General features: G+C 41.9%; 1 protein-coding gene across 1 annotated transcript; it reads left to right on the top strand.

The window, feature by feature from the left end:
- The first annotated feature begins 5028 nt into the window (after positions 1–5028).
- Positions 5029–21612, top strand: LOC124545460 (protease inhibitors-like). Its single transcript, XM_047124388.1, has 4 exons — positions 5029–5188; positions 13039–13140; positions 15514–15630; positions 21401–21612. Exons 1-3 carry the CDS (start codon positions 5044–5046, stop codon positions 15621–15623), a joined length of 357 nt encoding a protein of 118 aa, XP_046980344.1. The 5' UTR covers positions 5029–5043; the 3' UTR covers positions 15624–15630; positions 21401–21612.
- Positions 21613–27006: the final 5394 nt, after the last annotated feature.

The raw sequence follows: 27006 nt of genomic DNA, 5'->3' as shown, positions 1-27006 counted from the left end.
AGAGGCCCCGTCTCCACCGCAGCCGCAGTGGTCCGCAGCCCCACGACGGCTACCACAGTCCACTTCACCCCTACGCCGCCCCACACCGAACCCAGGGTTATTGTGCGGTTCGGCCCCAGGTGGACCCAGCAGGGAACGTCTCACACCAGACGAGTGTAACGTTTGCATGGTAGAGTAATGGTGGTGTACGCGTATGTGGAGAAATTGTTTGCGCAGCAATCACCGACATAGTGTAGCTGAGGCGGAATAAGGGGAACCAGCCCGCATTTGCCGAGGCAGATGGAAAACCGCCTAAAAACCATCCACAGACTGGCCGGCTCACCGGACCTCGACACACATACGCCGGACGGATTCGTGCCGGGGACCGGCGCTCCTTCCCCCCAGGAAAGCCGTGCATTAGACCCCACGACCAACCGGACGGGCCAATGTACATGTAGTTCCGTAAGAGTTGTTGGTTGACGAGTCGCACTTCTCGTCTCATCATATCCAAACGTGCTTCACTGGAGATCGTTACAGCCAGAGAAGTTGCTGCACGTGTTGTAGGGCACGTTGAGTTTTATGGGTACCTTGGGGGCCAGCATTATCCTGTTGGAACAAAACATTCACTTCCTTTTTTTACAAACTTCCAGCATGCTGGAATCATTGTAGGTCAGCAACTTCTGTTAATCAGTAAAACTAGAAACAGTCCAAAGTTACAAATTTAACTTTTTTTATTTACTCGATGACTAGCTTCGGAAAGGGGCCCACTAACAAATCATCGTAACACATAGTCAAAACGGTATTTCCGAAAATTCAAAATCCATGTCGAAATCTTATACACATTCTGAAGTGCCAACGGACAGTTACAGCGCATATAGACTTATCTGCATGCGCCGTAAATGGTTCAAATGGCTCTGAGCACTATGGGACTCAACTGCTGAGGTCATTAGTCCCCTAGAACTTAGAACTAGTTAAACCTAACTAACCTAAGGACATCACAAACATCCATGCCCGAGGCAGGATTCGAACCTGCGACCGTAGCGGTCTTGCGGTTCCAGACTGCAGCGCCTTTAACCGCACGGCCACTTCGGCCGGCCATGCGCCGTAACTCTTTGTTTGCACTTAATAGCACATATATATTTTTGGTATGCTTTTGCATTTTCGGAAATATCATTTTGACTGTCTTTTACGATGACCTGAAAATGGGTTCCGGCATGAAACTTGGCATCGAGTAAACAAAGAAAATAAAACAAAAAGTGAAGTTTTCAACTTTCGCTGGTTTTACGTTGTACTGACATCTCTTTCATGTTGCACCAAAGGCATAAGAACGAGTCTAACAACATTCTGCACGTAGGAGCGCTGTTTAGCGTCCCCTCCAGAAACATCAAAGATGGACGAAAGTTGTAGCTGATTTCAACACAGATCATGAAGCCTGTAGTGGGACGAGATATCCTTGGACGAATGCAGTCTACGAGACAGTGCTCAACAGATCTACGTGTACACGCAAACGACTATCACTTGAGTGCTTTCATTGCTGAAGATCGCGGCGAGTCATTCCATCTTCCAAATGATCCTGTGACGGCACAGTTCGAGCAGGGCACGCCGGTGCTGTGGCCTCAGCGGAAGACGGGCAAGAGGTGTGCGTGCTCATAGTCCCAGTACTAATAAGCTACTCACAGCAGTTCGTGTTGACACTTCCGGGCTCACAGGCCTTCTTATCTGCGCTGTGGTAGCTGTACCACCTGCCACTGCTGCCCTTACAATGGGACGATCCTAGCGGGCGTCTATGCTGCGTGGACATCCAGAACCTCGTCTATGGATGTGACAGTGTCCACCTGGTGACTGATTCCAGCATCATTGCACAACTCACGCAGCACGTCCAACTCGTGTGGCAGTTCTCCGAAAGGACCAACCCGCTACTCGGAAGGCCACAGTTTCACCTGTTTCAGACTTGTTCAGTTGGCAGTAGGAAGCACATGCGTAATATTAGAACAAATAAGCCGTTAAGTAAAAATTGACCAGGTTTCGACGTTACTATGAGCGTCGTCTTCAGAATTAGACTAACTGTTCTAAAACATACTAGGTATATAATACATTAATAAAATTAAAGTTTATACTGACTGGAAAGAGATGCAGTACTTACAAGTCACATTTTAAAAAAGATCTAAGCCGGAAAGGCGACGTCACGAATAGTTGTAAATAAGATGGCGAGCCGCTAAGGGCTGCTCGTACTTGAATGAACAAGGGTTGCAACAAGACTGAGGTGCCCACGTTAGAAAGTGTGGGCAAGTAAACATGGTGTTGCTACGAGCGCCATCTAGTAACCGCAGAAACAACTAGGCTGCTGTACATTCAAAATTAGACACATGAAATTGAGATGCAGCTGATTCAGGCATAACGTAAGCACTAATAATAACAGGATGAAGTTACATATTTATGTGCTTTGAACAGAGATACATTTTGTAACGTAAAAAAACGTCAGTTATGACATACAACAAATGAGGATGAAGTTACATATTTTCCTGCTTTAAACAGAGATACATTTTGTAACGTAAAAAAACAGTTTTGACATACAACAAAACAGCAAATATGTAACAGGAAAACAACATTTCGGTAAATTGCATGAGGAAATCTGAATCAAAGATCAAGCAGTGGCTTTATACAGTCGAAAAAGTTTTTATTTCGCAGCTGCAGCTGTTCGTTGAGAATGAGGCCATCATGACGAGAGAGATGTTTGAAAATCTTCAATTCCTCTAAAATATCTAACCTATACCTTTTCGGTATGCAGAATATTGTTATCGCCTATGGCTTTAGGCACGTGTCCAGTAATTAAGAGACGATCGGCAAAGGATGAATTTAGGGGACTGGTGCCGTTCTTTCTCAAAAGAAGTTCTTTATATCTGATGGTGAAACCACGTCCAGTTTGCCCTATATAATAGGAGGAGCAGAAATCACAGATGATCTTATAAACTCCAGAACTTTCTGTAGGGGAGCGAATGGATTTCAAATTATGAATGAAGTTTCTCTTCAGATTATTATTAGTAGAGAAGACAACTTTGCAGTTGTATTTGTTGCGAAGCATGTGCTGAATCTGATAGGAAATGGGTCCTATGAAAGGAATAGAAAAACTTTTTTTTGGGTTAATTTCAGTGCATGAGGTGTTGAGCCTGGTAGTTCTTGCAGTTTTCTTTTTTAGGATATCGTCCACTATGTTAGGCGTATATTCATTATTGACTGCTATGGTTTTAAGTAAATTAATCCCCTCATTAAACTTTTCTGTTGAAAGTGGTATAGAGGTGGCTCGGTGGACGGCAGAGTGAAAAAAAGGCCATTTTTTGAGACTGTGGATGAAAGGAGGAAGCAGGCACGATTTGGTCAGTAACGCTTCTTTTCGAAAAATATTGTAAGTGATGTTATTGTCTTCTATTGTAAGCGTCAAGTCTAAATAATGTAATTGGCGGTTTTCGTTTTCGAGTTCAATAGTGAAAGAAATTTTTTCATGAAGGTCGTTAAAAAGTTTAAATATATGATCAATTCAATTCTGTTCTTCCGTGGCATGTTTACCTGCTTGTTTCACACGTTTGCACCACACTGAACCTTCTGGCGGTGAGCATTCCCTGTTAAACGGTGCACATAGATGGCGCTCTTGTATCTGTGTCACAGTGCTCTCTGTTGATGGATGACGTTGGAACCAGTAACAGTGCACCTACCATATCCCAGGTGGCGTATGCCGTAATCGGATCAAAATCTAGAGATCTTTAATTCCAGGGGCATTACTTTTCTTTCCGCAGTGCATGTCACGCTTGGGAGGTGGCGCCATAGTCAGCATATGACAAGCCTCCCTTTTAAAGTGAAAGTTAAGAAATTTTAGTGACATGGGAGAAAAAAAAAACACAAAGTGAGTCCCACAGGGCTCCACTCCTATTCCTATGGTAGTAAGACATCGAGAACAAAAAAAGGATGAAAGTAACGAGGTAGGTTGGCCTATAATAAAACGGCAGAGAGATCGAGTTTGTAACGTAGATACGTGCGTGCCATTACTCGGAAAACAAATGTGAATCAAAAGTGTTCTGTGTGGTAAATCATACAGAATACAGCATAAGTTTGTATGAAATTTTTTTGTTTCAAATGAGAGTTCCTGTTGTATCCATGCTTTTCCAACAGTCCTTCTGGGACACCCTCTATTGTGTCCACGCAGCAAGAACAGGTTCAGTAGTTAAGATAATGGACTACACGGAAATGGGAGCAATAAGTGCAGTCGAATAAGTGTATTCGTTCACAGTTCGTGATCTAGTGGTTAGCCCAGCAGTCTCTACACCGCGGCGTCCAGGGTTCGACCCCGAGTGGGTCGAAGGATTTCTTCACTCGGGCACTGGGTGTTTGTGTTAGTCTAATCATTTCACCTCAATGAAAACACGCCATTCGCCAACGCGGCGTCAAATAGAAAGAGTGGCGCCAGGGAGCCAACCAACCCCAGATAGGTTACTTCAGACAGTTAATGCCACACCATAATTGCGTTCTCAATGTATAGAGCTTAATCGGAAGGAATAAACAGACAGAAGGCAAAACTTTTCTAGGTTGTTAAGCTGCGTCACATTCCTCTTCAGTTTCTGCTAACACAATCGACGTTTCAATCCCTCTACTGTCAAGGGCCACTATATCATTCACTTATTAAAGCAAGCTGGAATCACCTTGCCTCATATGGTTAACGGCCAGCCCTTGTGCCGTCCTTGTTGCAACTTCCACATTCCACCTGTCCACTCACAAAGAACTTTTGTAGCTCTTAAAACCGTTGTCCGCCATACTTGGCCGTCACATGCCACTTCTTCATCGTCTGTCACGTCATCTTCGACCGTAACTGCGGCACCTAACGTTAAACGTCTTCCATTACGCGGTCAAAGATGTAAAGATGAGCCCGACAGCGGTAAAGACAGTTAGACGGAGATTACTTTGCTACACAATGCTGTATCTTCTGGCTGGAACAGCAGAACTTGCGAGAACTGCCATAAACTGGACGCAGTGGAGGGGCGTCGGACCAGTATATAGGACGAAGTGGTGGAGGCCATGGCAGACGCCTCCAGAGGTCAGCACAGAGGTCAGCATCGGCAGGACAGCCCAGAAGCAGCAGCAGCGCCAGTCACCATGAAGTTCGCACTCTCCTTCTGCGCGGTGTTCCTGCTGCTCGCCGCACTGGTCCAGGCCGACCAGGGTGAGTCCGGCACTCATTTGATCCCTGTAGAGGATCTGCCAAGTGGTCTGTCCATCTCAGGGCCTTTTTCTCGGTACTGCTTTCTACTAAGAAATTCTTCCAATCCATATGTGGCATACAGCAAACCAGTGCTTAACAGTATTGGTTAAAAACAGTCTTGGTGGCTATTTTAGTTTTTTTATTTTTCAACGACGCATTTCGGTTTATTTAGGCATCTTCAGGTTACCTTTTCTAGATGGACGCAACAGGCACCAAGATCTGAATAATGCGTTCCCGTTCACAGTGTAAGTAGGCTGTTTAGGTTTTTTAATTGGTAACGCCACGTAGCGCTCTATGTGAAAATCACTTACTGTGCTGTGCGCAGTCTGTGGCTGGTCGGCATTGTTGCAATAATCGCTATTGTAGTGTTGGGCAGTTGGCTGTTAACAGCGCGTAGCGTTGCGCAGTTGGAGGTGAGCCGCCAGCAGTGCTGGATGTGGGGAGAGAGATGGCGGAGTTTTGAGAGCGGATGATCTAGACAGAGACAGTAAATTTGTAAGACTGGATGTCATGGACTGATATATATATATATATATATATATATATATATATATATATATATATATATATATATATATATATATATATTGAGCACTATTAAGGTAAATACATTGTTTGTTCTCTATCAAAATCTTTCATTTGCTAACTGTGCCTATCAGTAGTTAGTGACTTCTGTAGTTAGAATCTTTTATTTAGCTGGCAGTATTGGCGCTCGCTGTATTGCAGTAGTTTGAGTAACGAAGATTTTTGTGAGGAAAGTGATTTGTGAAAGGTATAGGTTAATGTTAGTCAGGGCCATTCTTTTGTAGGTATTATTGAAAGTCAGATTGCGTTGCGCTACAAAATATTGTGTGTCAGATTAAGCACAGTCTTGTATAATTTTTCTCACGGGGACGGTTCAACAGTAGCGAGTAACAGAGTAAGATGGGCCCCCATCTTACTCTGTTACTCGCTCCTGTGAACGGGAACGCGTTATGCAGATCTTGGTGCCTCTCGCGTCCGTCTAGAAAAGATAACCTGAAGATGCCTAAATAAGGCGAAACGCGTCGTTGAAAAATAAAAAAAAAACTAAAATTGCAACCAAGATTGTTTTTAACCAATACTGCTTTCTTCTAACATAATTATGTAGTTATACTAGCTAATAAGGCGGCAAAATTATCCAGATGTACATCTGCACTCCGCAAGAGCCACCTTGCGTTGCTAACGGAGAGCACCTCTGACACCACGTGTTCTCCCTTACCGCTTCGTCCACAGCTCGGGGTCTAGTGGCTAGCGTTGCTGCCGCTCGATCACTGGGTCCTGGGTTCGATTCCCGGCTGGGTTCGGAATTTTCTCTGCCCGAGGACTGGGTGTTTGTGTTGTCCTCATCATTTCCTCTTCACGATCATCGTTTGTGACAGTGGCTAGATAGGACTGTGAAAAAATTAGACTGCGTAACAATTGGGACTTTCTGCGGACGCTGATGACCGAACAGTTGAGCGCTCCACAAACCAAACATCATCATCATCATCATCATCATCCCTTATCCCTTCGGGAATAGTGCCTGGGCAGAACGGCTGTCGAAATCTTCGTATGAGCTCTTCTTGCCTGATTTTCTAATCGTGATTACTTCACGAGGCGTAGGATCAAGTAATATGTGACCCAATTGTTTTCGAACGGCAGGACGGCTCGGTCTCTCACTATCCTTTTAAACAATCTGTCCACCTACCTGGACACGCCTGAGGCTGTCTGGCCCTTCACTCTGCTATGGCAGATACTGGTTTAGTCGACAAAAGCAGCGTTGACGAAAATTCGACTAAATACCTATCACGCAAAGGCCACATAGCTCCAGTCCATAGGCAGTAGTTCAAAGTTAGTTAAATTATAGACCGTTCGTGATTCTTTCATGACTCGTTTGAAAAAATGTCAGAAATTTCCTTTTAGTTGGTTTATTGTCTTTAAAACAAGAAAACCGGCTGTCAAGTCAGTACTTAATATCCCGACACCAATTATGCAATGTTACTGACTGTCTCTGCAACATGTTCGCACCTAAATGCAGTCAGAAGATATTTACTCCTACCCGATACTTTGAACGTCCTAAACAATGACTGACCGACGACTACTTGCGGGTTAAGGCAGTCAGTCGATCAGCACGCTTTTTGTAAAGAAGTGTTCGCCGTAATGTCTCGATATCTGCTCGGAACATGCCACGCGTAGTTTATATACGATTTGAAATATTCACACGCGAATATCTCCCAAAATAAACCACTGACAAAGTTCAAAATTGCATAAAATATTCAACACTGTAATCGCTTTTCGTCAACGATACGAGAACCGATCAAAAGCACTAATTTCGTCATGTTGGTACAAATTTGATCAGCGCGACTTATCATAGATGTTTTCCAGAAGACGGCTTCCGAGCGACTATCTCGACTCATAGATCTCAAGCACCAAGCCCTACTCCGACGCTCGGGAAGCTGAACTCCTGTTGGCTAGTATGTTAAGCAGCCAATCAGATCATCCCGAGCACGTCTATAGTCGCGGTATATCTAATGTCAGCCAATCACTTTACCACAAGTAATTATGCTAGAAATTTCGTATGCGGCTAGTCCCGGCGGAGGTTCGAGTCCTCCTTCGGGCATGGGTGTGTGTGTTTGTCCTTAGGATAATTTAGGTTAAGTAGTGTGTAAGCTTAGGGACTGATGACCTTAGCAGTTAAGTCCCATAAGATTTCACATACATTTGAACATTTTTTAGAAATTTCGTAATTTCGAAACTAAATAAAATTTGATGAAAACAAAATACGATACCTTTCCACAAAACAAATTACTAATACATTTTATACTCAGCGCCCCTTCTGGCTGCATTTAACAACATCAAGCTCACTCGGACATACGTCGTAATTTCCTCTATACACAACGACTTTCTTACGCATGCATTTACATAGTTTTAATACAATATCACATTCTCACTTTACGTATGTCCTCCATTTGCTCTCTCAGTCTCTCCAAAACACACACACACACACACACAACCGAAACTCGATGAAATAATGATTTCCTAAATTATTTCATTACGCCAGAAATCTGTGGTGATGAAACTAAAGAAAATTGTTGAAAATTGGATTATAAGAACCCATTCTCTCGGTTGTATTTTCAATTGACACTATATATGAAGCCATTACAGTTCCTAACTCAAGTTTCACAATGCCATCACGGTTATTATGTGTTTTAGGTAAAAATTTAAATCTCCGAAAGTATAGAAGTTATTGGTTTGAAATTTTAGCAGTATGGTTTTGTTATCCTTAGAATTTGGTACACAAGATATGACGAAGATTGATTAATATTTAGTAGTACTTCCTCAGATTCACAGAGAGTGTATGTAACGTATTTGGCGCGGCATTAGTCAAGTACACGGCTCGCGCAGCCCACTAGCCAATCGTCAACTTTGCGAGCGTGAGAAACAAAATCTGCTTTCCTCCCGGCTCCACGGCAAGCTACGCTTTCAATGTAAGATGACGACTCGTAATAATTTACTACGTTACAGTATGCTCTCGAAATTTCAGTAGTAATCTTCTGCGTAATACACTCAGCCTTTGTTGTAGTATCTGCCACAGACGACTGTTGAGCGTGTCTGTAAAACTCTTCAGTCGATTAAACTATACCGTGACGAAACGCACTGCTCTTTGTTGGATCTTTTCTATATGTTCTCTTAATCCTTCTTGGTAAGGGTCCGAAACTGATAAATGATAATAATCGGACCAACAAGCGTATTGTAAGCCACTTCGCGAATGAATCACATTTCTTCCTATGAATCTTGGAATGGCAACTGCTTTTCATGTGACATTCCACATTAGGTCCTACAGATGCTTAGTGCTAGGTCTTTTAAAGTTTCACAGTAATTTGCCACAAATATCGCAATCGTAAAACAGTGGATTTGTTAGCCTACTGATGCCCCATATCTTAAGTTATTCATTATGAATGTGAAGGTAGATCAGAGAGTGAGTTACTGTGAACAGTTCAGTGATAGGATCGTTCTCATCGGAACAGACAGCAAACCAAATCCGAGAAAAATAGTTCAGGTGTATTTGCGGTCGTCGCTAGCAAAGGATGAAGAGATAGAAAATGGTTCAAATGGCTCTGAGCGCTATGGGACTTAACTTCTAAGGTCATCAGTCCCCTAGAACTTAGAACTACTTAAACGTAACTAACCTACGGACATCACACACATCCATGCTCGAGGCAGGATTCGAACCTGCGACCGTAGCGGTCTCGCGGTTCCAGACTCTAGCGCCTAGAACCGCTCGGCCACCACGGCCGGCTGAATAGGTAGAAAACATATATGAGGATATTTAACTGATAATTCAGTGCGTAAACGGATATAAAAATCTAAGAGTCATGGGTGATTGGAAGGCGGTTGTAGAGGGGGAGGGGCAAACTGAAGAAAGGGTTGCGAGAGGATATGGGCCTGGAAGTAGGAGCCAGAGAAGGCAGACATAGACGCAGATCAAGAGTAGGTTATGTTAAAGAGTCTAGTCAGGAAGAATCAGCGATCAAAGAAATGGGATACAGACGTACTAAGGAACAAAGAGACGCGCTCGAAGTTCGCTGAGGCTATAGATACTGCGATAATGAATAGCTCAGAACGCATTTCAGTTGAAAAGGAATGAACATCTCTAAACAGGGCAATCACAGTAGTTGGAAAGAGAACCGTAGGTTCAGGGAAGGAAAGTGCGAAGAAACCATGGATAACAGATGAAATACTTCAGCTATTCGACGAAAGAAGGAATTTCAAAGATGATCAGGTGGATTCAGGAATACAAAAATACTAATCACTTAGGAACAGGACAAAAGCATTCTTGAAAAATGTGAAGAAATGGAAAGAGAATTGATCGGCAGAAGGACGGACACAGCATACAGAAAAGTCGAATCAACCTTCAGTGAAGGGCTGTAACATTAAGAGTGCAAGGAGAATTCTACTGTAAAATGCAGAGGAGAGAGCGGATTGGTAGTAAGAGTTCACTGAAAGTCTCTACAAGAAAGAAGATTTGAACGATGTGACAGAAGAAGAAAAAGAGACTGTTAGGAAGAGTTAGGGCATCCAGCGTTAAAATTAGAATTTAAAAAGAGTTTTCAAAGACTTAAGATCAAATAACGTTGAGGGGACAGATAACATTCTGTCGGAATTTCTAAAATTATTGGGGGGCAGTGGCAAAAATTGTCTGTTCACGTTGGTGTGTAGAACGTATGAGAGTGGCGATATACCATCAGACTTCGAGATATACATCATCCTCACAATTTCGAAGATTGCGAGATCCGACAAGTGCATGGATTATCAAACAACCAGCTTAACAGCTCGTGGATCCAAGTTGCTGTCGAGGATAATATGCAGAAGAATGAAACAGGAAATTGAGGATTTGTTAGATGATAAGACTCGCTAATGACATTGCTATCCCGAGTAAAAGTGAAGAAGAATTACACAATCTGCTGAATGGAATGAGCAGTCTAATATCTACAACAGAATATGCATTGAGAGTAAATTGAAAAAAGACGAAAGTTACGAGAAGTAGCAGAAATGAGAACAGTGAGAAACTGAACATCAGGACTGATTGTCACGAAGTAGATGAAGTTAAGGAATTCTGCTGCCGAGGCGGCAAAACAACCAATGACGGACGGAGCAAGGCGGGCAACAAAAGCAGAGTCGTGTGTTTTAACCACGGAGCTACCTAGCTCTGTAGTTCTAGTCAGCATTGTTGAAATCCAGTCTTAGGATTAGCTACGAGAATGTGAAAATGTCGTTTTTGATGACCTCAGTGTCCAGAGAGGTTGGATATTAAGCAGCAGGACACAACATGAGACTGCAATAGAAAGTAAGATGGTACAGACACCAGCGTCACTGCGTATTCTACATCTACATCTACATTTATACTCCGCAAGCCACCCAACGGTGTGTGGCGGAGGGTATTTTACGTGCCACTGTCATTATCTCCCTTTCCTGTTCCAGTCGCGTATGGTTCGCGGGAAGAACGACTGTCTGAAAGCCTCCGTGCGCGCTCTAATCTCTCTAATTTTACATTCGTGATCTCCTCGGGAGGTATAAGTAGGTGGAAGCAATATATTCGATACCTCATCCAGAAACGCACCCTCTCGAAACCTGGCGAGCAAGCTACACCGCGATGCAGAGCGCCTCTCTTGCCACTTGAGTTTATTAAACATCTCCGTAACGCTATCACGGTTACCAAATAACCCTGTGACGAAACGCGCCGCTCTTCTTTGGATCTTTTCTATCTCCTCCGTCAAACCGATCTGGTACGGATCCCACACTGATGAGCAATACTCAAGTATAGGTCGAACGAGTGTTTTGTAAGCCACCTCCTTTGTTGATGGACTACATTTTCTAAACACTCTCCCAATGAATCTCAACCTGGTACCCGCCTTACCAACAATTAATTTTATACGATCATTCCACTTCAAATCGTTCCGCACGCATACTCCCAGATATTTTACAGAAGTAACTGCTACCAGTGTTTGTTCCGCTATCATATAATCATACAACAAAGGATCCTTCTTTCTATGTATTCGCAATACATTACATTTGTCTATGTTAAGGGTCAGTTGCCACTCCCTGCACCAAGTGCCTATCCGCTGCAGATCTTCCTGCATTTCGCTACAGTTTTCTAATGCTGCAACTTCTCTGTGTACTACAGCATCATCCGCGAAAAGCCGCATGGAACTTCCGACACTATCTACCAGGTCATTTATATATATTGTGAAAAGCAATGGTCCCATAACACTCCCCTGTGGCACGCCAGAGGTTACTTTAACGTCTGTAGACGTCTCTCCATTGATAAAACATGCTGTGTTCTGTTTGCTAAAAACTCTTCAATCCAGCCACACAGCTGGTCTGATATTCCGTAGGCTCTTACTTTGTTTATCAGGCGACAGTGCGGAACTGTATCGAACGCCTTCCGGAAGTCAAGAAAAATAGCATCTACCTGGGAGCCTGTATCTAATATTTTCTGGGTCTCATGAACAAATAAAGCGAGTTGGGTCTCACACGATCGCTGTTTCCGGAATCCATGTTGATTCCTACATAGTAGATTCTGGGTTTCCAAAAACGACATGATACTCGAGCAAAAAACATGTTCTAAAATTCTACAACAGATCGACGCCAGAGATATAGGTCTATAGTTTTGCGCATCTGCTCGACGACCCTTCTTGAAGACTGGGGCTACCTGTGCTCTTTTCCAATCATTTGGAACCCTCCGTTCCTCTAGAGACTTGCGGCACACGGCTGTTAGAAGGGGGGAAAGTTCTTTCGCGTACTCTGTGTAGAATCGGATTGGTATCCCGTCAGGTCCAGTGGACTTTCCTCTATTGAGTGATTCCAGTTGCTTTTCTATTCCTTGGACACTTATTTCGATGTCAGCCATTTTTTCGTTTGTGCGAGGATTTAGAGAAGGAACTGCAGTGCGGTCTTCCTCTATGAAACAGCTTTGGAAAAAGGTGTTTAGTATTTCAGCTTTACGCGTGTCATCCTCTGTTTCAATGCCATCATCATCCCGTAGTGTCTGGACATGCTGTTTCGAGCCACTTACTGATTTAACGTAAGACCAGAACTTCCTAGGATTTTCTGTCAAGTCGGTACATAGAATTTTACTTTCGAATTCACTGAACGCTTCACGCATAGCCCTCCTTACGCTAACTTTGACATCGTTTAGCTTCTGCTTGTCTGAGAGGTTTTGGCTGCGTTTAAACTTGTTTGCCATTAGGGACGCAGACTGGAAACTGCCGTCTGAGTCACACGACAATCTCACTTTTTGTCTCTTGCAGGTTGCACGTTTGGCCAGACAAAGAGCGAGGACTGCAATGCGTGCATCTGCACAGCCAGCGGCGAGTGGGCCTGCACCGGGATGAAGTGCCGCGCCAAGAGAGGTCAGTGTTCCAGATTCCCTAATTTCATCGCACTCGCTGTGGTACACGATCACCATTAGACACCCAGAACATTTTTAAACGTAAAATAATAAACATCAAAATATCTATTACAGAAAGAATAACACTGAAAACAATAACAGACAGCACAAGAACTTGTTTCATATTGAAAAGGTTACCGACGGGCATCAGTTGTCTCGTTCATGCCGTGGCCTTACGAGTAGGAACCGTGCAACCTTTCGAATGTAAAGCTTTGAAAAAAATATGAATGGTGGGCTCCATGTGGTTCCCAAGTCGTGCAGTGACCGTAAACCATAAAATTACCAAATATGCAGCAACCAGTCGCAAAATCATGTTTTATTTATTCACTTTTGCAAATCGATTTCAACTGATTAACAGCCATCATCGGTGCTTTCAACCAATATGTGCCCTGAGTAATAACACTGTCACTTTATGTTTGACCTCTGCTTAAGACACTATTACTACTCAGGGCACGTATTGGTTGAAAGCACCGATGGTGGCTGTTAATCAGTTGAAATCGATTTGCAAAAGTGAATAATTAAAACATGATTTTGCGACTGGTTGCTGCATATATGGTAATTTTGGAAAAATTGGCCAAGTGCGAGTAAGAATCGCGCACTGACCGTTCTGTACACATCGCTGTTTCTGAGGGCATCTACTTGTCTAGAGAGCTGCGGACGGTTTTTTTTTTTTTTTTTTTTTTTGCAACATGTCACCAATGAAATTACTTCTGCTATATCAGCATCACGCCAACGGCCTTGCCGCAGTGGTAACACCGGTTCCCGTCAGACCACCAAAGTTAATGGGTGTCGGGCTTGGCTAGCAGTTGGATGGGTCATCGTCTGGGTCTGCTGTTGGAAAGCGCGGTGCTCTCAGTCCTTGTGAGGTCAATTGAGGAGTTACTTGATTGAGAAGTAGCGGCTCCGGTCTCGGAAACTGACATACGGCCGGGAGAGCGGTGTGCTGACCACATGGACCTCCATATCCGCATCCGGTGACGCCTATGGGCTGAGGATGACACGGCGGCCGGTCGGTACCGTTTGGCCTTGATGGCCTGATCGGACGGATTTCATATCAGAATCACATTGGAGAGCAACTGCATGTAATTAGCTCTTCAAGTTAGCGGTGTTAAATTTATGTGCACATTTTGTGGCTTTAAGTGTTGTTATATATTACCCGTCACTTCCTGTATAGCTTGCTTAGTATACCCTGATATACCCTACCAGTACACTCTTTTATTATGCATGGGCCTGAAGATGGCATAGTGGAAAGCCGAAACTGGTAGTTAAAATAAAATAAAATAATATCTCAAGTAGACGACTGTTAGCGAATGTCCCTCATAATTACTTGACCAGCTGGTATCCCCTGTCCATGATGGATCAAGAGAGAGACTTAATCTTCCAGGGTTCCTGCACTCGCAAATTGTTGCCCTAAGTTTCAAGATGGAAAGATTCGCAAAACGTCTAGGAATCTCTGTGAAACGAATTTCTCAGGAACTTTTCAAACAAACTACATTTTCAAAGTTTATGCTGTGGTTACGAAATCTGTAAACTGCGTGTGACACTCAGAGACTGAAAAAGGTAACGGCAACAGTAATTGAACAACTGGCTTTCCAGGGGAAAGAAATATACAGCAAATACGTTCCGACCATGAAGTACATAACCGAAAACGGCTACATAAATGGGGTACCTCATGTCACTGGTTTCGCATTAAATTACTATACGCATGATAAGATAAAGAAACGTGCCAAAACATTTTCCTTACTGAAACAGCAAGCATGTCTGTTAAGGCGGAACACCATGCCAAAAGCACAGAAACAATGCAACACTCATGGTAAAACATGCTAGACGATTACTTGTGAGCTCATCATACATCATGGATGACCTTTTGTGTACATTGAACCCGCGTATGGGTGTTTGCGAGCGCGTGTATATATATATATATATATATATATATATATATATATATATATATATATATATATATATATGAACACACACACACACACACACATATATATATATATATATATATATATATATATATATATATATATATATATGTTCACTGCTTTTTAATTAATCATTTGAAACTTAAATTAAATATAACAACCTATTCAACAATCTGTATCCTGTTTTTTTTCTAAATAATGCGACAGATTATATAGATACTGTTATAGCATTGCATGTAAAACGGAAATAGCTTAAAATGATGCCATAATGAGTCCAGCAGCAGAAATCTCAGTATATCTTTGACCATTGCTTTAAAACTTTCTTCTGCAGAAATATTGCTCTCAAAATATCCCCCTTATTCTGTCGATCATAACCTGCGATTTACAGCTTAACTGTATTGCAGATATTAGCTGCGAACCAGGCGTGGAATTCATGGATCAGTGTAACTCCTGCAAATGCGGACCAGATGGGTTGTCAGCCTCCTGTACCGCCAACACCTGCAATAACTATTAGACAACAGGTGAGGTAGAACGTTCCCTTTCTCCTTTGTTAGATATGTGCTCTAATACTGTAGAGATAACACGTCTTACAGCATGATGTCAGCTTTTATAGTTTATCAAACTTCTCATTCAAATTTTGGTGTGTACATGTCATCATTGTGTGAAATTTCATTGCCTGTAACTACACTATTTGCTTAATAAATAACTCAAAAAACGTTTTGCACTTCAACTGCCTATCTTCGAACGTTTGTGGGATTAGACTCAGGAGAAGAGATTGAAAGAAAAAGCCTAATGAAACTGAAACACAATTTCATTATCCAGGAGGGGGAATGAAATAGCAAACCATACGAAACCGAAATTTTATTTATGGGTTCTTCCGTTGCTTCTTGTCAGAACAATTCCATATTTAAGGTTGAATAACAAATATACTGCTTTTGTTCTGCTGATCAGTAGATCAATAGAACAAAAACGGTGTACTTGTTATCATCATCATCATCATTTAAGACTGATTATGCCTTTCAGCGTTCAGTCTGGAGCATAGTCCCCCTTATAAAATTCCTCCATGATCCCCTATTCAGTGCTAACATTGATGCCTCTTCTGATGTTAAACCTATTACTTCAAAATCATTCTTAACCGAATCCAGGTATCTTCTCCTTGATGTACCCCGACTCCTCCTACCCTCTACTGCTGAACCCATGTGTCTCTTGGGTAACCTTGCTTCTCCCATGCGTATAATATGACCCCACCATCTAAAACTGTTCGCCCTGACTGCTACATCTATAGAGTTCATTCCCAGTTTTTCTTTGATTTCCTCATTGTGGACACCCTCCTGCCATTGTTCCCATCTACTAGTACCTGCAATCATCCTAGCTACTTTCATATCCGTAACCTCAACCTTATTGATAAGGTAACCTGCATCCACCAGGCTTTCGCACCCATACAACAAAGTTGGTCGAAAGATTGAACGGTGCTCAGATAACTTAGTCTTGGTACTGACTTCCTTCTTGCAGAAGGGAGTAGATCGTAGCTGAGCGAATCCGTTTATATCTCTTTCCCACTGACATTACTTTCGTTGTGGAGATGTTAATCTTCGTACCATAGTCCTTACATTTCTGATCTAGCTCTGAAATATTACTTTGCAAACTTTCAATCGAATCTGCCATCACAACTAAGTCATCTGCGTATGCGAGACTGCTTATTATGTTTTCACATATCTTAATGTCACCCAGCCAGTTTATTGTTTTCAACATATGATCCATAAATAATATGAACAACAGTGGAGGCAGGTTACAGCCTTGTCTTACCCCTGAAACTGCTCTGAACCATGAACTCAATTTACCGTCAACTGTAACTGCTGCCTGACTATCTATGTAAAGACCTTTAATTGCTTGGAAAAGTTTGCCTCCTATTCCATAATCTCGTAGAACAGACAATAACTTCCTTCTAGGAACTCGGTCATATGCCTTTTCTAGATCTATAAAGCATAGCTACAATTCCCTGTTCCACTCGTAACACTTCTCCATTATTTGCCGTAAGCTAAAGATCTGGTCCTTACAACCTTTAAGAGGTCTAAACCCACACTGATTTTCATCCAATTTGTCCTCAACTAATACTCGCACTTTCCTTTCAACAATACCTGAGAAGATTTTACCTACAACGCTGATTAAAGAGATACCTCTGTAGTTGTTACAATCTTTTCTGTCTCCATGTTTAAAGATTAGTGTGATTACTGCTTTCGTCCAGTCTGATGGAACCTGTCCCGACTCCCACGCCATTTCAATTATCCTGTGTAGCCATTTAAGACTTGACATTCCACTGTATTTGATGAGTTCCGACTTCATATCATCCACCCCAGCCGCTTTATTGCACTGCAATACTTGTTAATCAACCTTAAATACGAAATTAAAATGTAATTGTATTGGAAAATAAAACAATAATCAAAACAAAGGCAGCCTCTTCGAAAGCGCATATCTTTACACATATGTGAAATCAAAATCCGCAGCAGCGTTCGAACGACAGCGCCGTGGTAAACGCTAGTTGGGATACCAATCTTTCCTGCTGTTGAGTGACAACGACCTCACGGTCTATGCGAGGAGTGGCCCTTCAAGGCTTATTGTCAGAGTCCACACTGTTCCGTTCGCTATTGGAGACCTAGCGAGCCCTGCTCAATGGCACTTTTGCTCAGTTACACAGATGGATGTACATAGCCATTTCGCGTGGTCAAAAGAATATTGAGAAAGAGTTTTCCAAACTACACGGTCCGCTCACATTAATGCGATCACCGCCTATGTTCGACGTCAGCGTGCAATAATCCCTCACAGATCGCAGGTGGTAGCGATAGCATAGGAGGGTGCATAAACCATGTTGAGGCGGGGGGAGGAAGACAGAGCGATCGTTGCCGTAATGCGGAAACGGAATGATTTATCTGACGTCCTAAAGGGTGTGATCAGTGGCTTTCGGATCAAGAATGGAAGCATTTCCGTAGTGTGCACACCGCTCGCGTACCACCGGCATTAGCCGAGCGGTCTAAGGCGCTGCAGTCATGGACTGTGCGGCTGGTCCCGGCGGAGGTTCGAGTCCTCCCTCGGGCATGGGTGTGTGTGTTTGTCCTTAGGATAATTTAGGTTAATTAGTGTGTAAACTTAGGGACTGATGACTTCAGCAGTTAAGTCCCATTGGATTTCACACACATTTTAAAGTATGCCAAGCATGGTAAAATGACTCTATCAAAAACGGGGCCGCAGGCAAGTGTGGTGCACCACGGGCCATAGACAACAGGGGTGAACGACGGCTGCAGAGATGTCTACGGGTAAACAGACGTGCGTCTGTCGAGCAACTGACCACCCAGATGAACCTAGGGGCTAGAGTAATTATGGTGTACGACCGTTTAGCGAACGTTGTTGCGTACGGGCCTCTACAGTAGGCGGCTGGTTCTTGTACCCTTGCTGACTGCTGCTCATTGGCGACTGAGGACGGAATTAGCTCGCCAGTACTGAAATTGGTCTGAGAGCCGACAGGTGGCCTTTTCAGGTGATTCAAGTTTTGTGCTCCATTTGACAGATGGCCGTTGGCGTGCACTGCGTGAAGTAGACATTTATCTTTGTGTAAAGCTATAAACTGGTGCAGCATGTAAACGCGTTTAGCTGGAATACTTATTCAGATCACACTGTGAAGAACTTCTGGAGCGCAACTGAAGCCAAAGTGAGGCAATATGTGAGGGGTAGCCGTGCAGTCTATAGCGCCTTGCCACATTTCGCGCGGCAACCCCTGTCGGAGGTTCGAGTCCTCTCTCGGGCATGGGTTGTGTGTGTTGTCCTTAGCCTAAACTAGTTTAAGTTGGATTAAGTAGTGTGTAAGCCTAGGGACCGATGACCTTAGCAGTTTGGTCCCATAGGAACTTACCACAAATTTCCAAAAATTTGAGGCCATAAAAATACTCGCGCAACTAAAAATGAAGATCGGCATTAAAATGAAAATTAGAAAATTATGAAAGATGTCATCTCATGTTGTTGTTGTGGTCTTCAGTCCAGAGACTGGTTTGATGCAGCTCTCCATGCTACTCTATCCTGTGCAAGCTTCTTCATCTCCCAGTACCTACTGCAACCGACATCCTTCTGAATCTGTTTAGTGTATTCATCTCTTGGTCTCCCTCTACGCTGCCCTCCAAAACCTAATTGGTGATCCCTTGATGCCTCAGAATATGCCCTGCCAACCTATCCCTTCTTCTAGTCAAGTTGTGCCACAAATTTCTCTTCTCTCCAATTCTATTCAGTACCTCCTCATTAGTTATGTGATCTACCCATCTAATCTTCAGCATTCTTCTGTAACAGCACATTTCAAAAGCTTCTATTCTCTTCTTGTCTAAACTATTTATCGTCCACGTTTCACTTCCATACATGGCTACACTCCATACAAATACTTTCAGAAACGACTTCCTGACACTTAAATCTATACTCGATGTTAACAAATTTCTATTCTTCAGAAACGCTTTCCTTGCCATTGCCAGTCTACATTTTATATCCTCTCTACTTCGATCATCATCAGTTATTTTGCTCCCCAAGTGGCAAAACTCATTTACTACTTTAAGCGTTTCATTTCCTTATCTAATTCCTGCAGCATCACCCGATTTAATTCGACTGCATTCCATTATCCTCGTTTTGCTTTTGTTAATGTTCATCTTACATCCTCCTTTCAAGACACTGTCAGCTGCTCTTCCACGTCCTTTGCTGTGTCTGACAGAATAATTATTTCATCGGCGAACCTTAAAGTTTTTATTTCTTCTCCATGGATTTTAATTCCCACTCCGAATTTTTCTTTTGTTTCCTTTACTGCTTGCTCAATATACAGATTGAATAACATTGGGGATAGGCTACAACACTGTCTCACTCCCTTCCCAATCAATGCTTCCCTTTCATGCCCCTCGACTCTTATAACTGCCATCTGGTTTCTGTACAAATTGTAAATAGCCTTTCGCTCCCTATATTTTACCCCTGCCACCTTCAGAATTTGAAAGAGAGTATTCCAGTCAACATTGTCAAATGCTTTCTCTAAGTCTACAAATGCTAGATACGTAAGTTTGCCTTTCCTTAACCTATTTTCTAAGATAAGTCGTAGGGTCAGTACTGCTTCACGTGTTCCAACATTGTCTCATATGACTTGTAAATACGCTCGGAATTGTAGGAAACGCAAATCAGAGAGAATCTCCCGTCGAAAGTAATCCAAAAAGTCTAAAAAGTCCAGTGCAGAGCGAATGCTAGAGGTACAGCAGTTTCAAATAGGAAACGAAGAAACGTTGCAAAGCGACTACGTTGCTGTTCTAGGCTGTAACCATTGTACTCCTCTGTGTAACTACTGTATTAAAGAGACTGGCAAATAAATTACTTATTAATACGAAACACTAGTTATGATTTCATCTGAACGTTTTCTCGAAAAATCTACCCTGCGGGCCCCAACTGCGCACACAGTGATTTTTTTTTCAGTAGTTTATACGAACTGTTCATACTAACTGCGATTGCAAATAATTATTATTATAGCAAAGGTTGCTGATTCTCTGTGGATACAATGTTCTCTCAGTAGACTACTCTGTTTCTTTTGCTTAAGCCTCGGACTGAATCATTCCGCCGTTCACTCTACAGTGGTTTGCACAGTGTAAATGTAGGTTCAAATTCCATGCAAGATAATAAGGACTGCACGCTGTGTAACATACTGATGTAATGAAAGGTGCATAAGACAAATCTTTCTATAAAAAAAACAATTATCGGGAGCCGCACTTTAGAACAAGTGGCTATATTAATTGAAGATAAATACAGATAGTTGCGACCAGTCACTCTGTGTGTTTTTGTAAACGAATTTTTGAGACTTTTCAGACCCATCTTCGTAAGAGGCATTGGCCTTGTGTGTTAGTTATACGGAGAGTATTGTCGAAGAACGAATATCTTTGCTTACTGCCGCAGTAAGTAAGGAAATACGTTTTTCGAAACAACTTGCCAGGTAACTTTCACTCGTGCCAATAAACTTAAGTGTTCCTATGTCCTTGTCAAATATCACATTCCCTGCTTTGCATCATGAAAATAAATGTGAAGCTTCTACATGTCTCATCTGAAGATGGGTATGAAAAGGCTTGAAAAGGCATGTTAACCGACATTGTTTTCTTCCTGTGACTGAGAAATTAGCAGCACATGAGAAAGTGGAATAAATCCGTTCCAGTACCGCTGAAGTGTTACGTTACAAGAAACGTATTGATATTATTTTTCTTTAAACAGCAGGCATTGTTCTTTTTTTGTCTACAGGGTGCCTTCCAGTATCAGCCAACTGGTGACGAAATTCCTCATGTTATAATACTTTTGATGGCTGAAAAATACTAGTATCTCCAGACGTTCTTGAGGCAGTCCAAGGACAACATACGGCTTCCTAGTGTTCCATCTGCACCGAAATTCTTATCACTTAAATTTGAACTTCGTGTGTAACGTTTGGCATATAACAATAAAGAACTAATAATATATTTTTTTCTTATTTCTTTATAAAATGCATTTTATAAAAAACTTTACGGCTGTTTAACATCACTTTATGGAAGAGTTAGACAGTAATATCTATTTCCTGTAGTTGTACTTTCTGGAAAAGGTCCCCAAAATATATATTGAACATGTGTGATCTGTTTTAAAGAAGATAAATTAAGCTGTAGTTTGCCAGGTTTAATGAATAAAGAAAGTGTTTCACAACAGCAGGTAAGCAGACAACCACACAATTGTCGCCTCACTTTCACATGGATTGAACTCCACGCCATTGTTGACATACGTAGCGAAAACGAGCCAACACACTCCGAACTGAAAACGAAGTAGGTGGTCCGAGTAGCATCCGTCGATTATGCACTTGGCGAACAGCATTTCGAATAAAGCAGCAAGGATTACACAATACTGGAAAATGGAAAGTGTTAACACCAGGAAGCAACAGTCCGATTTTTATCAAACTTTGTACAGAAGTTCTTTATATAAAGGGTACTAAACGATTAAACTTTTAGTCCATTCGAAACTGATGTCAGTTTCAGAATGAAGTTCGAATGTACCCTTTTACTCGTTGTAACATGGAAGGAAACATCCTCAGTGTGTCAACTTCAGGGATTTCTTGCAATGCCTGAAATATGAAGATTGCTGGTTGGAGTCTTGAGTGAAAAGTATATGTGTTCCCATAGCAACCTAGACGTGCACCATGGGTGACAAACTGGGGAATGAGACAGTCAGTCAAACATTGGTATGCGTTTGTGGTATGAATTGCAGTCTTGCAATATACTGCTGAAAAATCAAAAATGATATCCCAGTCATAAAGCATATGGCAACAGGCTTTACCAGTCTCGCTACATACAGGATGTTAGTAGAGTAAGTGCAGATATATCTGTTCATGAGTGAGGACAGTGTAGTGAACATTACATCAGCCTTTCTAATTTATAGCTATTACGACAGGTATGTTTTTAGGTCGGTTAGTACCTCCAAATACACTTGGCACAAGCAAGCCATTAATGTTCATTTCCCCTGGGCAGTAGACCAGTTATTGAAGCGTGGACACATGGACCCCAAATGGATACATTATACTGGCAGGCACAGTCCTTTACGGTGCATAGTTAAAACTGTGCAGAAAACTTCAGGTAGTGAATTATGTGACGTGTTTGTGTAAAAACTGATAGATGCAGTGAAAATACAATTGACACCCTGCAGTGGGCACATATTAAGATACCAATGTTCGCAATATCTGTGCCTAAACCTCTAACACTATGCATTGGCCAACATTCAGCCTCCCTTCAACAATCACCAAATCAGCCCTTTTGTCATTTGCAATAGCTCCCCACATAATTGCTTCGCGAGCTGCAGAGGTATGGGTTATGAGAATCACGGAACATTTTTGCTGTTCATCAGGTCGTCTCTGGATACGTTAGCATCGATGTGACCGCCGTAAACTGAAGTAAGTCTCTTCGCTGATCAGCACAGAATTACATTACGTACCCCAGTAGACTCTGCCTCCAAACCTTGCAAGTATCTTTGGTCTGTTGTACAGTGACAGCCATAAACAATGCACAACTCGGCATCTCAAGCCAGGGTCCACTAGTATGTTCCCGACGAAGAGTAACCTCTGCCCAGACTTCAACTGTAGTCATCCGTCTATTCGTGTGATCCAGCCGACAGTCCTACGATGTTCTTGTGGCGCAGTTTTCTGGAAGGATACTGGCTTACTCATTCGGCCACACGGTCATCTTCAGTCAACCTCGTCACCACTCGTTCCGCAGACGTGGAATAACCACTGCATCTGAACCATAGAAATCGGTACTGGATCTACTCTTCTTTTTGTCATATATAAATGCTCTTCTGTCGTGCAAGAAAGAGTCAGAAATAGTTCCCTTTCTTAATGATCCAAGTATTATAATCAAGCCTTATAGAGTAAATTCAATACTTGGAAAGTTAAATAGCATTTTTTCGAAAAAGAATAACTGATTCACTGCAAATGGACTGTTATTGAATTTAGATAAAACACAATACATGGAATACAGTACTGCAGAACGCCTGATAACACTATCAGAGACAATGGAGGAGGGTAAAACAATAAATGAAACAGAATATCATTAACTCTTAGGTGTTTATATTGATAATAACCTGACCCAGATTTCACACGTTACCAATCTTCTTCAGTTCCTAAGTTCTGCAACTTTTGTCTTACGAATAATATCAGTACTTCGCACACTAAAGTCTCGAGAGGTCTTATTCTACAGCAGTGCGTCATTGAGGAAAAGAGTCTTTCTTGCACACAATAATAAGAATGATAAGGATAACATGTGGGTACCCTAGCACTTCTTGTACATAACTTTTTTAACAGTCAGCCATACTGAAAACAGCCTCACATTCCATTATGAGCTTCGTTGCCAACCTCCAGTCACAGTTTAAAATAACAGAACCATTCACAAGCCTAATACCAGAAGCATAAATTATCTACACTACACGTGGTGTCCACTGTAGAACCTTTTGTTCACATCTCTTTAAACAGTTGCGCATATGACAACAGCCTCACAGTCCATTTACTATCTTATGAAGTTTTTATACCAGCTGTCAATCACGGATTGAAAACAACAGTAACATTAATAAGTATAATAGCAAAAGAAGAAATGATTAACATTATCTAGTAGAAAATGTTGTAGGCAGCTGTTTAATCTGTCTGGGATACTGACAACAGCCTCACAGTACATTTACTACATAATGAAGCTTTCTGTCAACAATCAATAACAGTTTGAAAACGACAGTTAACATTCGTAAGCATAATGCCAGAAGGAGAAATGGTTTACACTATCTATCACTCATTCTTAGTGAGGCCCGGAAAAGTTTGAGATAGTACGTTATACAAATCGTAGGCCCCGACTGAGTAATGTAAAGACTTTAATGGATAATAAAAATGTAGAACAGATGGTATTCAATGGGGACAAGAGTGAGACATTGAGCATATATAAGTATAAAACACTGTATACATAAAAAAAAACTTAAGTAATATACACGGTCAGTATGTCGGCATATTAGTCGCTGAGAAGATGTACTGATTAGTTTCACATAATAGGTAGACGTTGAATTTATGGTCCACGGAACGTGCAAGAGAACTAACATACAATATAAGAGATATCAGCATTGTTCAATGAGAAAATGAACGCACTGAACTCAGAGGGAAACCAGAGAGCACATTTTTCTGTGAGCATCTCTCGGTACCGCAGGCGAGATACTTACCTCTCAGGTACAGTAGGTGTCAGACTATACTAGAGCACTATTGGAGAAATTCAGCTGTTTCGTTTTGAAAAGTAAAATACGTAAGTAATGATATCAAATACTTCGATAAATCAAGCAGTACTAGAAGTTGAATATGTATCCGAACAGGACTTGCCTGATATGTTGATGATTTTGGCTAAAGCGGTAGCTGCGCAATGGCGTTTAGAGAAAATAAGGTTCTAATTGTCAGCTGTGTGTTCCAGCATCTTTGATACTTATCAGCCTTTAATTGCGTAGTGGTTTTCAGTTATTGTTCCTGAGAGTAGATCAAATTAAGCTTTGCTCTCCCAGCAATGTATGAATTTCTAAAGAGAGGGAAATTTAAGTACTAATCTGAAAACAACGATTGTTGATATAAGTGTAGGTGTAATAGTACTAAAGCAGAATAAGTTTTCACTTTGGTCCGTTTGTCACAGACGGCGTGGACAAGACGGAGGAAGCAAAAGAAATTAGCTTCTAAAATAACATGAATTACTTTGAAAGACAGGAAAAAGTGATAATGGAGAGGAGGAAAAATGAGAAAAGAGAGAATAAAAGAGGATTTCTATCGCGGAATGTGATAACGTTTCTCTTTTGATGTCATGCTGGTAATTTACTTTAATGAGAGTAGAATGTGTTTCAGCATTTTGTAAAACACGAATATTGATGAATCATATCCAAACTGAGCAGGAACGGCGTTGAAAAGATTCCAGCATGTTTACTTTTTTGTACCGTTCTCCCTATTTCTTTTAGACTCCACCACAGTGAGGGCCATATATTGGCCACCTTCAGAAACCGTACGTCTTAAGCAGAATATAGCGTCAAACTGTATACATCACACTCCTCTAGAATTTATGAATCGCTATCTCCCGTGCACCATTTAAACCGAGTCCTGTATTGTAATTAAGATTGGATGTGTGGTGTCACCACCAGACACCACACTTGCTAGGTGGTAGTTTTAAATCGGCCGCGGTCCATTAGTACATGTCGAACCCGCGTGTCGCCACTGTGTGTTCGCAGACCGAGCGCCACCGCAAGGCAGGTCTCGAGATACGGAATAGCACTCGCCCCAGTTGTACGGACGACTTTGCTAGCGACTACACTGACGAAGCCTCGCTCCTTTGCCGAGCAGATAGTTAGAATAGCCTTCAGCTAAGTCTATGGCTACGACCTAGCAAGGCGCCATTAGCCTTACATAGCAATGGATACTTATCGTATAAAGCATGTCTCATCAAGAACGATGTATACAACAAGGATGGATTAAAGTTAAGTATTCCAAAAGCTACGTACTTTTCTTTATAGCATTCATTACGTATCCTGTTTCAGACCTCACGCCATCCTTCGTGTGTCTATAGCGTGCATTGCGGTCCCCTCAAATCACACTGTGTCGGCACTTCTGTCGACACATCAGGATGGTATATATTTATTAAAGGAGACGCGTTGAGGAGACAGAATGCTGAGGGACTGTTGGGGACGTATTCTTAATGATCATACAATTTGTGGCATTATCAAACAGGCAAATAGTGGCTAATCATAAAACTAATAACAAGGATAGTTTGGTTGCACTTGAATTTTTATTTGATGTGAAACAGGACTCTGTTACTACTAAAAACTTAAATGGTTATTTATATTTATATTTGTTGGGAAGACCATACAGAGAGATAACGTGATGATGTTGCAGACCTGAAGGGGTGATGAAGAAGGGTAAATGTACCAATTTGAAGTAAGGGACCCAAGTCGAAAGTCATAAGCGAAAATCGTTCAGCTACTTCTGACAGTGGAATACATGTACTGGCACTGTTGTTGGTTAGACTGTAGAGTAGGTAACTTCCGGAGATGGTAGTACGAACCAAAACAAGAAAAATAATGTCTCTGAAATGCAGACGAATCATAACAGCTATGAGCACTCGTTCATCCTCTCAACTGTGAAACACATCTCTTCCACAGAACAAGTGTCCATAGCTCTTAAGGTATTCATTTTAGAGCCCATATTTACTGGACTTTTCCTTCTTGTTTTGGTCCATACTACCTCATCAAAAAGTATGGAAACCAAAGATCTTGCAGCAGAAGAAATATGTTTTGCAGTATCGTTGATGTACAAGTGCTCATAGCTGTTAAGGTATCCA

This window comes from Schistocerca americana, chromosome 8 (assembly GCF_021461395.2).
Source record: "Schistocerca americana isolate TAMUIC-IGC-003095 chromosome 8, iqSchAmer2.1, whole genome shotgun sequence".
NCBI lineage: Eukaryota > Metazoa > Arthropoda > Insecta > Orthoptera > Acrididae > Schistocerca > Schistocerca americana.
This window is presented reverse-complemented; position numbering and strand designations above follow the sequence as displayed.